This window comes from Phytophthora parasitica, assembly GCF_000247585.1.
Source record: "Phytophthora parasitica INRA-310 unplaced genomic scaffold supercont2.87, whole genome shotgun sequence".
Classification (NCBI taxonomy): domain Eukaryota; phylum Oomycota; class Peronosporomycetes; order Peronosporales; family Peronosporaceae; genus Phytophthora; species Phytophthora nicotianae.
The window spans coordinates 99,985-114,331 of NW_008649073.1; the positions used below are offsets into that span (position 1 = coordinate 99,985).

Consider the following 14,347-nt stretch of genomic DNA (forward strand, 5'->3'; position numbering starts at 1 on the left):
TTTGTCGGTTCGTACCGTGCGTGCGGGGGTTACGTACTGGACATTTACTAAAAGAAGCTCTTAAAAGAGGCTCCTAAAATGCGAGGATGTTTGCAAGAGTATTACAACTCTGATAACAAAAGAATAAACGTTAAGGTGATAAAGATGGCAAAGGACGATTCTTTCCATTTGGGGACTAGCTTTCACTCTGTTAGCCCTCCAAGACATTTTATTCGCATCTCGGACGTTCTCTAAACGATTACCGCTTTCGTGGATTTTCAGTTGGAACTATGGCGCGTGATAATACAACACCGCTGAGGAGATTGAAGATGCATTTCGATCGCCAGATGAAGAAACAGAAGCAAACCGAAAGCGCAGAAGGAACAACCGGCGTGTAGCTCTGTATAGACTACGAAAGCAACAGAATGAGAGTGTTAATGCGACGCAGAGTGAAGATAGATCGGGGGTTGAAAATGGAGTATTCGATGCTAGCGATAACATAACGGGAGGAGTTTGGTCAGCGATTGTGTCGGTTCAGCCGGTAGGCGCTTCGGCCTCCAATCAACCGATCACTGGTTCAAATCCCGCTATAAACACTTTTTCTGTGGGTGTCAATTTTTCCAATATAACGCCCACCGCGAACTAGAAGAAGAGCTGAAATGACTGAACCACAACGTGCTGCAGCACGGGAGAGGGATCGGTTGCAAAAGGCTGCAAAAAGACGCCAAGATGCATAGGCTCGGGAGCTTGATCGCCAATACCACCAAAATCGGCGGAGCGAAATGTCTACAGAGGAACGTCGAACTGAAAGTGAACATAATACCGTAGCACGCGCTGTGGCACGAAGTGAGAGCAGTCAAGAGGTGCTCCAGTCTGTGCGGGCTCAAGATACTAGCGCTCGAGCTACTGCTCGCAGTGAATTGAGTCAAGAACAGCAGCAAGAAATTCAACGTCGCAACACGGCTGCCCGGGCGGCAGCGCGGAATGAAGATAATGAAGATGAGCCAATACTTTGTGGATCGAGCTATTTTGGCCCCTACAAATGCAAGTGTCCGTTGGATTAATGAAATGGTAGCTAAGCGCCTTTCTGGGGAGACACGCACATATCTGTTAAACGACAGCCTCGATGGGCCCGGGAATGGAGATCTGTTTGAGCCTGAGTTTTTGAACTCGCTTAACTTTTCAAGGATACCTCCTCACAAGAAGGTGCTTAAAGTGGGCACGCCGATTATCATGATCCGGAACTTGAACAGAGATGAAGGTTTGTGCAACGGGACGTGTTTACGTGTCGTTACATTGCGCGAGAAGTGCATCGATGCTACTATCATGTCTGGGCCGCGGCGGGGACGAAGGGTGTTCATCCCGCGTATCATTTTCTTCAGCGACGACGACGACAAAGAGTTTCGTTTTACCCTACGACGGAAGCAGTTTCCTGTTGTACCGGCGTTTGCTATGACGATCAACAAGGCGCAAGGACAGTCGATTCATCACGTTGGAATTTATCTGGAAACCCCGGTGTTCGCGCACGGTCAGCTGTACGTGGCGCTGTCTCGAGTTACTTCCAAGAAGGCGATCAAGATCGCCATCGATCCGGAGCAGATAGACGAGGGCGGGATGGTGTACACAAGGAACATTGTGTACCGAGAGATTTTTGAGTAGGCTAGAGGAACGTAAATACAAACTTTGGCTGAAGTGTGCGTGTGTGTTGAGTAAGAAATTAAGTGAGTGAGTGAGTAAGAAAGTAAGTGAGTGAGTGAGTGAGTGAGTGAGTGGAGCAGTGTGTAGGTGAGAAGGTAAGTGAGTTAAAGAGTAAGTGAGTGAGTGAAAAGACGAGTGGGTAGGTAAGTAAGGGAGCCAGTAAATGTGTTTAAATTTGAGCCAAACCAGGGTCAGAAATGATATGTGTTGTTTTGAAAATATAAGCAATTTATGGAAGGGCTATTCGCCCGCGTAGCGGGCGCCTCCAGCGCTAGTGGTAAAAGGTAAGCTGCCCATTTTTTGTCCATTCACAAAACAGAATATACAATCCAGACGCAGAGCAAGCCTTGCGCTTACTGGGGCAGCAAATAATATATAAGCTGCTTCATAATTGATAGCAAGGAGTTACATGTAGAACCTCACATGCATGGAGCGCATTTCTACAGTTTATACTGAAGCCACCGCACTTCGGATTTGACGTTTTCTCTTGTCTGCACGTTCACGCTAAGTGCACATTCTCTTTAATAAGAGAGCGAGTGTCGTCTCTAGTTGCAGATGCGATTGGGTGTCGTCGCCGCGCGATTGAGTGGATAGCATGACGTCTCAAAGATGCACCATATGAGCAGTGACGGCAACAAGTCGGATCAGGAGCATCAAAACGTATTTGACGCACCTATTTACGAGTGCACGGGGGTCTTATCGGATTTTACACCGTCTCTGCCGGCCATATGATTAACTTCTACAAAGGTCTACTGGGCGAACCAAACTCTGCGAGTGGAGTTACCAACTCGTTACACATGTAAACACCCCGGCACAGAAAATGAAACGCCAATCGGACCAGCTCTGCCTTAGTCAAATTAATTTCAGTGAATACCGTATCTCACAGAATAAATGCTTAACACAAAACAATGGCTATTTGAGAGTTTTCGCAGCTTTCCCATTCGTATTCCCACACATATGTATAATGTTTTGCAGGGGCAAATCTAGGCAAGTCGTCAAATCTATGGGAGAATGGCTTGTTTCCCGTATATCCACCAGATCTATGGGGAGCTGATCTATCCCCACAGATTGAAACCTCTACTATGCTATTGGGCAATTTCAAGAGTTTGCATGGGAATGGGTACGGGGCAGACTTGCAAAAACTCCCTATTCTTTGCATGATTTTTCCTGTTTGAGAGGATGGCATGCGTTATTGACACCGACTGGTAATCGCACAGACGGGGCAATTACGCCCGAACAACCACCGAATCTGACCGACTGTGCCCGACCGAAGAAAAGAGCCAGACATCGGTTATCTTTGGATGGTGCGTATACATTGTAAAATCCGGATGCCAACACTTAGTGAATTCTGCTGACATACATCAGTAAAACCATGGGATGCTCTATTCGACGGTTCCTTAGCAGTGGTGAAAGACATCTAGCACTAGGGCAACAACGTGGATTGAGAAGATAAAGGAATATATTGACCCATTAGAATCACAAACACATCTGCATATAGCGGTAGCGCAGGTATTGCAGTGTCTTCCTCAATTCTCCGACAATTTCCGCGCCACAATACATTTCGAACGCGAGTAGGACGTAGACTCTGCAGTTGTAGTTGTCGAGTTGCATTCCCATCTCAGAAACGTATCCGTCCACACTGTAGCGCCCCTCCAATGGTGGAAGATGCGGCATTAATTGATGTACCAGTGCTCGAAGAGACGTAGTGTAGCTAGACAGCATTGAATCACAAAACTTGACTTCCTTCCTTTCAAAATTCACCATGAGTGCACACCAGTGTGTGCCACTGCAATTTACAGGAAACAGCATTTTTTGGTCAAAGACTCCGGTGAATAAGCTTCTCAGCTGTTCAGTCGGCACAGCGATTGGCCCTCTTCACGACACCCCATATTAATGGGTCAACTACGATAACGTCTTGTCGGGGACCAAATAGTTTGGACATTGCTTCCATCAAGGCGGTGTCACTCAGCTGATTTCTGGCAACGAAATCTAGAATATGAATCTGATCAACAAACATAGATAGTATTAGTTGCAACCTCATGTCTACAGCTTACTATTAATACTACAATATGTGCTCTTACCTCTTCGGAGAAACTTGGAATGGTGTCCAGCTTTGACGACATGTCCTCAGTTCTCTCCACCCGATAAGCAGGTGGAACAGCCACCGAGAAATCCAGTTCATCGATCCATTTCTTGGCTTTGTCGATGAGGTTGAGTGCGTCAACTGCTTGATGCCATCGCCTCATCGACATCAGCGACTGCCCGCTAATGTCACCAAGTCCAGGAAATTCGACGCCGACGTCGCGTTTGGCAAATGACCTGTTCTTGTTTTGCAAGGTCATCATCTTCTTGTTGGCTCGTTGTATCAAGTCTTTCGGAAAAAATACGGGAGATGTGGGGGCACCAAAAGGGATGTAGGCAGAGGAACCAGAACAAGAACAAGAGCAAGAAGCACCTCATCCTCGAACACAAAAAGAAAAAAGAAACTCACTCACTCAGCAAGCTTTTTTGGCGTATCTTGCCTCATGCCACACGAGATCTGTAATTGATTGTAAGCTCAGTTGTTTGTCGTGGAGAATAGAGTCCGCCTTCGCCATCCTTATTGCCGTGTTCTTTTTTGCTTTCTTTGTCTTTGGCTTCTGTTTCGGACGACCACGTGCTCGTATGGGGCTAGCGATTTCAAAGCCAGGCGCTGTAGAATCTATTGGTTCAGTGTCGAGCTGCTCATTGGGTGGTGCTAGACACTGCTCCACAGAATCCACAGACTTCTCCACAGATTTTTCTCCCGACACCACCGACTGCTCCACATTCTCCACCGACTGTCCACCGACTGCTCCACCGACTGGTCTACCGTCTCCACCGACAGTTCCGCTGACGGAGGGTCTACTGTCATCACGATCGTGGCTGCGGTGTTGCAGGATTCTGTCGAGCACTGTGTCACCCCCTCTTCGTGGAGTTCATCCCTCTTCGACTGCGTAGCTGGTAGCGTAGACGAAAGTTCCTCAAAAATCTCAAACTTCTTTTCTCGAAAAACCACAGACTTGATTCAATGCTTTCATGGCAATTCGATACTCGTTCATTCCCAACGAGCTCACAGATTCGCAGATAGCGGTGACAAGGCAATTTGCCTCTCGAAATTCCCGGTTGACGTCCCATGAAGACCTTGGTGGTGGTATAATAGAGGTCACAGTACTTAAATTTTGAGCCACAATAATCTGTGAGTTTGTGTCTTTCAAAGAAGACAACAGCCATCGTGGGTGCAGCAATTGGGTAGGAATGATAGTCTCCATCTTGAGCTGCCATCGAACATAAAAAAATGTGCCGGCATGGTAGCAGTCTTGTAGTCATGAATAAGCAAGAGCACTCCCAGGTCGAACTGTTGATTGTGCACTGTACGCGCGGTTCATTCAGACTGTCCTCATTTTCTGCATCGTTTTTAATCGAAATGACTCCAGGAGTTGGTTCATAAAAACTGTATAACGCTGGACCGATTGCGTACACGTACTGCTCGTGAATGAGCGAGCATACGTGCTCAGTCGTCAATTATAATGCACTCCAACTTGGTCCATGAGGGGTTGTTTCTATTGAATTCATCGATAGCTGATAACATGATTTCACCGCGCTCGTTCTGAATGACAGCGTGTTGAACGTATTGTCCCGAAAACGTCGTGCGCCATAAACGAAGAAATCGTATACTTGGAGTAATTTGTGCCGTGCGTGGCATCAACCATCAACACCTCTGGGAATCTGTTGAATATAGCCACCATGTGCTTCGTTTGGAGCGTAATGCAAGTTGCGATTCTCTATAAGCAAAGAACATAGCTTTTAGCATAATACTCCAAATAAAAACAACTAATGTTGGATTCTAATATAGTTCAAACCTTTTCGTTGGACGAGTCCACAAATACACGACCCAAGTTGCCAGGAACCGCGCAAAAGGCCAACATCCACTTTTTTATACGATATGAGTGCGTCATCCCGCCTTGCTCACGCTTTTTCAGGTTGCGAATCAGGTTTTGCACGTCTTGTGGAGTGGGGTTGCTGTCTGAGTTCTCAACAATGAACTTCAGAATACTCTTCATCTTGGCACCAGCTTTCCGCAGCGAGTCAACTGTTTCCGGCACTTCGCCATTCACTGACATGCGATTAGCCGGGTAGTGTTTGTAGGATCGTAGACCCAACTTGTGGTTGTGCGTGAGGGCAGTCTTCGTCACACACACCGCAAACTTGGAAGGCGACTCACTTACCAATTGCACACACACGTTAATCTGAATAGAATAACAGGGTGTTAGAAAGCACACATATATGTCTGTCTGTAACCCTTCAACACCGACTGCAACCGAATGCACCTCCGACTGCATCCATAACTGCCACCGACCACAGTGGGGCGCATGTCACGTCAACGACCAGCTAGATACATACCTGTGTCATGCATCCCATAGGCCGTGCTTCTGGTCGAGGTCTCTTCCCTTTGCCGCGGTACCCGTGCTTGCCTCCATGGGTACAAATGATCGTCTTGGCGTAGGTCCCCCAGTCCGGTGGTATGATCTCCGATGAAGATTTCTTGGCAGTGTCAATTTGCTGCCACGCTTTTCGTTGAGCGCGTTCGAAGAACATGTAGGACATACATAAGCCGTCTTTTATACAGAGAATACATACGAATAGTGTGTGCGTTGTTTACCTGGAACGTTTCCTTCTCATTCAGGCCCAGATACGCGTGAAAATCATCCCACGACTCGAACTCTGTCTTCGAAAGGTCGGGGCAGGTCACGGAATAGCTTCCCCCTGCGCTGTGATCACTACTCGTTCTGCTCACTGACGTGTCGCTAGGGCTTGAGTCGTCGACGCTCGCGCTGGAGACACTAGTGTCTGTCGAGTCGACGTCCCAGCTAGTGTCGGAGTGGAGTCACTGCGACTGCTGTCGTCGTCCGCTAGGTCCTGCGAGGACCGCTTCCGCGACGTACAAGCACGACGTGGGCGATCCATAGCTTCTCCTGCGTTGCAAATGAGTGGTGAGAGAAATCTTGTATACCTATATACCAATTTAACCGTACGCAAAGAGGATAGGGTTGGCAACGTTCCTAGAACTTTCTTGGATGGCACGGCTTTTCGGTGTCAATAATCACTCTCTTGAGACTATTTACTTACCACAAAGAAATCAGATTTTGTATTTTGTAATGTATTGAACGTTTCTAGCATTTTGGCGCAGCCTAGACTTTTCATGACGAATTGTTGAATTGTCCACAACGAGTTATCTGTGAACGACTAACACGATGGACTAATTCGATAACGAGTTGAAAGATTTCAGAACGAATGGAACTCGGCGTGTGTGCCATTCGTTCTGGCAGATAGTTCAGCACTTTCGTTTCGGTTCTGGAATTCTCGGTTCTAGCGCTGAACTGCCATGACCAAGTCGAGCGACCTCCGTTGGTGTGCAGTCATCTTAGTGCACGTTTACGACGTCGAAGTAGGAGTTGTGGCTAGCGTTCTGGGTGTATCAAAACGATCTATACAAAGATGGTATGGGTGGTTTTTTAATCGAGGGACTGTCGAAGGTACCGGGAAAAAGCAGAAGCTGTCTAGGTGGCCACGCGGTGTATGTACTTTCGTTGGCAAGTGTGCTGAATCCCACCCATGCTTCTATATCGATGAATTACGCAGCGCGCACAAGGCTCGCTTTCCGACACTTCGCAATACATCGGAGACAACAATCTGTCGAGCCCTCCGGTTTGACATGCAGCTTACTCGCAAGATTCTGATTAAAAGAGCCCGAGAGGCGGCTCCAGCAGAGATAGCCGTGCACTACAATAAGTTATTGCTGGTCTACTCGGGTCCAGAATAGCTCATATTCATTGATGAGACTGCTAAGGCTGGACGAGACTGCATGTGCCGTCATGCATGACCACCAGGAAGGCTGCCAGCTGTGGTAAATCTTCCGTATGCCAGAGGGGAGCGCGTTTCAGTGCTCGCAGCTATGGATACTACCGGGTTTTCGCATGGAAGATGACTAGGGGAACATTTTCACGAACATAATTTTACCAAGCTTTTTGAGAGAGTATTGCACCGCTTTTAGATCCGTGGCCGTTGCCTCGAAGTATTGTCATTCTTGACAATACTAGGAAACATATGTATTGCGAGTTGGAAGAGCTGGTGCACTCAACTGGTGCTCTTCTTTTCTTTCTTCCACCTAATTGCCCACAGTGATCCCAATTGAGTTTTCATTTTCTTTACTAAAGAGGTGGATCATTAACCACGCAAATGTTGCTATTCGGGTAAATCTAGAAGAAGTTATGGATGTGACACTTCGGAACTGCGCTTGGGCAAATGATTCCACGGGTAAAAAAACTATAGCGTAAGTGTGGATAAGCAGCAGGCTTAGTTGAACATGTATTCGTCGAAGAACGGATATAAGCAAACTAAATAGCAGCCTGCTCAAGAAAGAGTTCTTGTTTTGTTCTTGTTGTTCTCCATCTTGTCCCTCGCCTATCTGTTCTTCAGCATTTCGTCCATCATCGCTCTCTGCGCGGTCGACATCAGCAAGATCATGAGGCTCGGCAGTGGCGGGATGACAGGCTCTCGAAACGGAGGACAAAGGCCATACGCTGGTAGACCAAATGCTCGACGCACCTCCTGAATGTCCAGGCCAATGAGCATCAATACACCATTAAGACGTACGTGCACGTGTATGCAACGCGTATCTTGAGTCGCAACATTAGTAGCTGTAGCAATTTCATGTTGGTGTCACTGCGCTTGTATGTCAGCGTAGCGAAGTTGTCGGTATGTCTCGCTATCTAGCTGAACCACAGATGCGTCGTCAGACTGTCGGGCTGTACAGTAGCCCAGTAGTCTAGTGATGCTGGCCCCAGTGGCGAACCGTCTGTATTTTGCAAGTGCTCTGAGATGCTTCGTGTAGAGCGGCCGCTGCAGCTCGATTGATTGCATTGGTTTTCTTGACTCTATTGCACATAAAAACATATAGAAGCGGTGGTCTTGACGCTTTGGATTCGACCAATTAGACGAAAAGAACTGGTAGAATGCTTCATTTTCTTCAGGAACGTGTTTGTAGTCACGCTGGCGCGCATTGACCGTTGCTTTAACGTAGAGCCTGCTTTCAGCATCCCATGTGATGCAAGATTCGTTAACAACTTGTCTCTTGAGTCGTTCGCGAAGCACAGTGTATTCCTGAGCAACCGTAAATGTCACCTCGAGCGAAGAGTGAGTTATCCGACAATGTGTTTGCGGCTCCCCAACCTTGACCGCTACCTTGGCATTGCAAATCTGTGGCAGCATGGTGATCATTTTGCGAGGTGGCGTCGAGATGAAGACGAAATATCCTTGTGGAGGACGAGATGCTCGCTTTCTTCACAACAACTGCCAAAAATAGTAGAAACGATTAGTACGACGAAGAGAGGGTGTAAAATTTGTGAAACGTACAATAAAACCTACATGCTAATTTGTCTAGATAGGATTGGATAGCCTTCAAATTCATCTATCGGAAAGGCTGGAAGGTGTGAGTAATGAACAAAATGGATCTCTTATCATCTAAAAGGACTCTGGTGTCCACATAAAGACGCACCCTCTGAATTGAAAGGTGGGCGAAAATATTCCTCCAGGTGAAGAGGACAGTACATATGATACGCCGGAGATGGTGGCGACGTTATCGTTATATCGTTAACTAGCAAATAACGTTATCTGAGCTAAGTTAGTTGGATTAACTACGCCATAATACGGGGCTATGTTTGTAGTTTTATCGTATTACACCGTAGCGTTTTGAAAAGTAAATTCTGGTGCTTCAGCCACAAACTGGTTTTATCGCAGCATATTTCTGGCGACGCAGAGCTTTGTCCACGCCACGTTCTTAGAAGCGCGCTTCAGCAGTCCATCTATCTACGCCGACGTGGTGGCGACGGAGGAAGACGAGAACAAGGTGGTGCTGCCGACAATGTTGCCAAGACGAATCAGGCCAAGCTGTCGGCCACGAAGCTCGTTGCGGTAAGGAGATCCTGCGCTACGTTAGCGGCGTGGTCAAACCGGGCTCCATCGCGCTAGTGTTGGACCAGCCCGGCTTTAGCAAGACGTCGCTCATGAAGGCGCTCAGCGGCCGCTTTGTGTTGGAGAAGGTCCTGACGGTCGCGGGCGATGTGGTGTGGGGCAGACCAACAGGCCAACATCATGCGTGCCTGCCGCAGCTGGTTGCTTACGTGGAGCAGCGCTACAAGCTCTCTCCTACGCTAATGGTGAAGGAGATCCTGGAGTACGAGCAGCGAGTACAAGTGTGTGACCACCGGCGAGATGGAAATCGGCATGAAGTACTTCGAATACGTGACGCACAAGCACGGGTCTGGACAGTTTAACATCGTACGACATCAACAAGACGTAGCGCGGCGTCACCAATAAGATGCAGAAGACCGTGGTGGTCGCGCTGCTTCATCTGGCGCCTAAGGTGGTCGAGGTGTTCGACGAGGTGACCATCCTGAACGAGGGCGAGATGATGTGCCACGGCCCACGCAAGTAGGCGATGGTCCGCTTCGAGTCCTTGGGCTTCAAGCGTCCGCCTGAGCGCGACATGGCCGACTACCTTTTGGACCCGGGCACGAACCCACCATACTTAAGTACAAGTACGGGTTATCGGAGATGACGCACCACCCGCGCCTGGCGAGCGAGTTCGTGGAGTACTACCGTGGCTTGAGCATCCCTGCGAGATTCTTGCTGCTCTGGAGGCTCCGTACGACCTGAAGCTGATAAAATGTGGGCAACGACATCGACCTGATGCCGAAGTTCCAACAAGCGCAACACGGCGTTCCGCAAAGGTCGCGGTCCTATGGTGATCGTCAGGGGTCTGATCAACGCGTCGATGTTCTGGAACGTGGACCCGGTAAACGTGCTGGTTCCGCTGGGCGTGCTGTTCCAGGCAGTGTTGTTCCTGTCGCTGGACCAGATCTCGCAGATTCCAACGTTCATGGCGGTGCGCGACATCTCCTACTAGCAGAGCGGTGCCAACTTCTACCGCGCGTCGTACGTGCTTTCGTGTTCGGTCTCGGTCTCGCAGATGACGCTGGTGTTCGCGGAAACCATCGAATTCGGCCACTGGGCTGGTGTAGTTGTTGCAATGATGTGAACTACTTAACGGAGTTCGGCATAAAAATGGTCGAGTACTACCTCTCGACGTGCCGTCGGCAAAGACATGGATCATTTACGGTATATCTTCATGGTCGTGGTATTCGTGGGTGGTGGTCACTACATGTACACTTGGTGAAGAGCGCCGGAACCTGGAGTATAACTTTTTCGAAAGCATGGAGCGCACGATTTTGGCCAAGATGGCGGTGGACGAGAATGAGGCCAACAGCTACGCGCTGATGGTATTGCAAGTCGCGCCACAACAACGGTGAGATGGTCGTGGCGGAGGTGAAATATTGCGAGCGCGGGAAGAACTTCATGGTGACGGTGGCGTTCCAGGTCTTGTGGTACTTGATGCTGAACCTGAAAAACCCGAAGAAGAGCTTAAGTGAGCGACTTCGAGATGCCTGCAAGTTGACAAATACACAAGTAAGGGAAAAACTAAATCCATTTTCAGAGTTACGCTGCGTTGTTGCTACAGATACATTTCGAATGGAAAACATGCAAGCTTCTTTAGTGAGGCGCCATACGTGAAGAAAGAAATCTGACGAGTTCTGCAGTTCAAGGACGTTCACAAGCCCGTATTCTCAGCCACAAAGAGAATGTCACGCGCATTCTCCGCACTACGAGAGCCGCGTCGCTTCGTTATCGTGTTGCCAACCGTGGAGAAAGCTCTTTCCGAAGGTACCGATGTCGCAATGCATCCAAGCCATTTGCAAGCCAACGGAGCAATACGAGGAAAAGTCATTCCGTTGTCACGCTACCAAGCAAGGGACGCCGGGAGTCCTTCTTCCTCCATATGAGCAGCAGCAGATGTCCGGAGGTAGTTCTTGAGCTCCCACTCACACATCTCTTCCACCGATCTACCAAGTGCAGCCGGCTGTCGCACAGTCAATCGATTTCCGCACACCACTCTCTTCAAAGAGGCTGTACATTGCGTCGGTGTCGTACTAACGATCCTGCTAGTCTCACGTTCGCCTCTCATCTCATCGCTACTGCCCCTTGCCAAATCAACCATCTCCTGCATTAGCCGATTCTTGGCGCGCGTAGTTTCCGCATCAGAGAGAAGGCTCGAGTTGGTGAAGTAAGGGTCCAGCAAAGCAATCCACTTCATTTCTCCGTCAGCCATTTCGAATCGTTTTTCGAGCAAAGTCACGAAGCAACGGCGCACAGACTTCATCATAGCAACAAATCCATCGGCAAATGGCTCTCGTTTTACTTGGGCATATAGATCATCAAAAATCCTCGGCGCGCTCAGCAATATTTTGAGCGAGCGAATCGAGATGTGGACAGACACTAGCGTCGGGTATGTCTCTCCTGCAAGATGATCCGAAACAGCACTAAACGGCCCCAGAAGCTGCACCAGGCACTAAATGACGAACACTCCTCCGATGTAGGACGATTCAAACTTTGGCAGACGTCATTAAATTCAGCACTGCCTTCCACACTGCAGATATATTCGAAGAAGTCCTCCATAGCTGGCCGCAACCTCATCATGCGTTAAAGCATCTGCATCGTACTGTCCCATCGAGTAGCGCTGTCGATTTCTACTTTCACAGCATTCTTGCGGCCACCTTGCAACGCTTCAAGCCGATTGGATCCTTTAGAAGACCGACGGAAATATTCGGCGAGATTGCGAAATCGCCGAACGATTTGGCGTACGCACTCAAGATCGCCAGGAGCCATTTCACAGTCTTGAACAAATTCTGCCACTTGCTCACAAATGGCAATTACCTCGTCCGGATCGATGGGCTCATCCAAGTCGCTGTCGTCATCGTCCGAGTTGTCCTCACTTGTCATTTCCCTTCCCAGCGAAGCGGGTGAGGCAATTGCGCGCAGCGTGCTAGTATCACTGTCACTGCTGCCAGAAGCATCGGAATTGATGCCGATTGTGTTATTGATATCGTCCACAGTCGTTGTCAGTGGTAAATCGCTAGGCTTGGGAATGAGCGCAGCACCAACAACGAGATGAAGTGAATGTGCGATGCACGACATACTTGTCACGCCGATCTGGTCACATGCCCTCTTCATGTATGGAGCTCCATCCCGAAGAAACCGAGCACACAACGTTCGATCCAGATTCCAATTGTCGAAGCACGTTAGTAGTGCAGCAGCAATAACAGGGGCATCGTGCTTACCAGGGATACTTGTTACCTCAAGCGTCCATTTGTGCATGCCGAAGTCTTCATCCACATAGTGCAGTGTGAAACTGATAAAGCTTTCTGTACACAACGAAGTCCAAATGTCGGACGAAACAGGAAAGTATAGACATTCACCCTTGTTACTGAGCCGAATCCGAAGCGAAGAACGAAACTCTGCGGCTCTGATCTGGAATCGCGACGTCGTAGTTTGGCGAACTGGAATTCGCAGCCTTCCGCTTACGCTGTTTGCAAACTCGATGGTTGCAATAAGACCGGCATCATTGACAATACTAAGAGGGCGTAAGTCCGACGTGATCCACTGAACCAGCAAGTCAACGAAGCGCTTCTCATCGGCGTCGGTGGCTGGTTCATCAATGCCTTCGTCGACGTTGGCTGACTCATAGATGTTAACCAGTTGTCTAGCAGCGGTTTGACTCTGTTGTCTCTCCTGTCTTTGCGTGTACGCTCTCAGGTATTCAGGATGGAAGCGCTTTATGTGAGGCCCGGCGTCATTTCGATCTCTACACACGTCAACCTTTGCATTGCACCGCTGGCACCAGCCAAATTTTGCATGAGCAACTGTTAGTGCACTTGTCGGGACGTTAGCATGTATCTCATCAGCAACCAACACGATGAACTGCCAGTACGCCTTCACACGCTGCTTGGGCATATCGAAAAAGCGCGCCGTGCTCGGTAGTGAAGAAGGCGCTGGGCCTGACGCTGCGATGCCTTGTCTTTAAGCATTCCGTCGCGGTAAAATTCTTCGCGGAGCAGGTGACCTTGCAAACGCAGCGCGGCGTTGTAATGATCTCGCCCCCCCCCACCGATGTTGCAGACGCTGCACGACGCTGTGTTGGTCTCGCTCCCACGGATGCTTGATGAGAAACCCGAGGCGGCCGTGATGGGGTCGTGTACAGGTCTGCCGCATGCAAGACGGTTGCTCCGTCGTCTTTATTCTCTTACGAAAATTTCTTCTAGTATTCTCCGTTTATTGGATTTATTGCTCAATATTCCATACTATAACATACGAGATGGAGACACAGGTGACACTTGTTTTTAGGGATTAATTTAACATTTATATGTCCATGACCAACTCGGTTCTGTATCACTTGGTATTTTGTATCGACTCATGATTTTATGATGCTTTTCAACTTATTTAAGACTATAAATAAACAATAATGAGCGCGGATTGTAAAATGAACACTCCGGACAGATGTAGTCTCTGACAAGCAATTTGGTCAATATGGAGTCTATACAGTGCGCGACAGGTTGTTATGACCAGCCACATTTTTGGTCGTAGCTCCCTCAATTTTGCGAGTTGAGGCTTGCTATCTAGATATGTTATTTAGGACGTAATCGCGCTTTTGAGACTTGTTTTAACGACGGCGATATCGCATTTTGAGAGGGGTCTA

At 48.6% G+C, this 14,347-nt stretch overlaps 5 protein-coding genes across 5 annotated transcripts; 2 read left to right on the forward strand and 3 right to left on the reverse strand.

Annotated features, from left to right (window-relative positions):
• Nucleotides 1–269: 269 nt before the first annotated feature.
• On the forward strand, nucleotides 270–377 carry PPTG_24371 (hypothetical protein; the record flags this gene model as incomplete). Its single annotated transcript, XM_008916684.1, has 1 exon — nucleotides 270–377. One exon carries the CDS (start codon nucleotides 270–272, stop codon nucleotides 375–377), a length of 108 nt encoding a protein of 35 aa, XP_008914932.1.
• Nucleotides 378–3,526: 3,149 nt separating this feature from the next.
• Nucleotides 3,527–4,022, reverse strand: PPTG_18608 (hypothetical protein; the record flags this gene model as incomplete). Its single annotated transcript, XM_008916640.1, has 2 exons — nucleotides 3,527–3,679; nucleotides 3,759–4,022. 2 exons carry the CDS (start codon nucleotides 4,020–4,022, stop codon nucleotides 3,527–3,529), a joined length of 417 nt encoding a protein of 138 aa, XP_008914888.1.
• Nucleotides 4,023–5,291: 1,269 nt separating this feature from the next.
• Nucleotides 5,292–6,303, reverse strand: PPTG_18609 (hypothetical protein; the record flags this gene model as incomplete). The annotated part of the gene is made up of 3 exons (XM_008916641.1): nucleotides 5,292–5,480; nucleotides 5,559–5,945; nucleotides 6,100–6,303. The coding sequence occupies 3 exons, from the start codon at nucleotides 6,301–6,303 to the stop codon at nucleotides 5,292–5,294; spliced, it is 780 nt and encodes a 259-aa protein (XP_008914889.1).
• Nucleotides 6,304–9,412: 3,109 nt separating this feature from the next.
• PPTG_18610 (hypothetical protein) lies at nucleotides 9,413–10,663 on the forward strand (the record flags this gene model as incomplete). The annotated part of the gene is made up of 5 exons (XM_008916642.1): nucleotides 9,413–9,418; nucleotides 9,496–9,669; nucleotides 9,738–9,986; nucleotides 10,058–10,188; nucleotides 10,456–10,663. 5 exons carry the CDS (start codon nucleotides 9,413–9,415, stop codon nucleotides 10,661–10,663), a joined length of 768 nt encoding a protein of 255 aa, XP_008914890.1.
• Nucleotides 10,664–11,554: 891 nt separating this feature from the next.
• PPTG_24372 (hypothetical protein) lies at nucleotides 11,555–13,605 on the reverse strand (the record flags this gene model as incomplete). Its single annotated transcript, XM_008916685.1, has 2 exons — nucleotides 11,555–12,111; nucleotides 12,315–13,605. 2 exons carry the CDS (start codon nucleotides 13,603–13,605, stop codon nucleotides 11,555–11,557), a joined length of 1,848 nt encoding a protein of 615 aa, XP_008914933.1.
• Nucleotides 13,606–14,347: the final 742 nt, after the last annotated feature.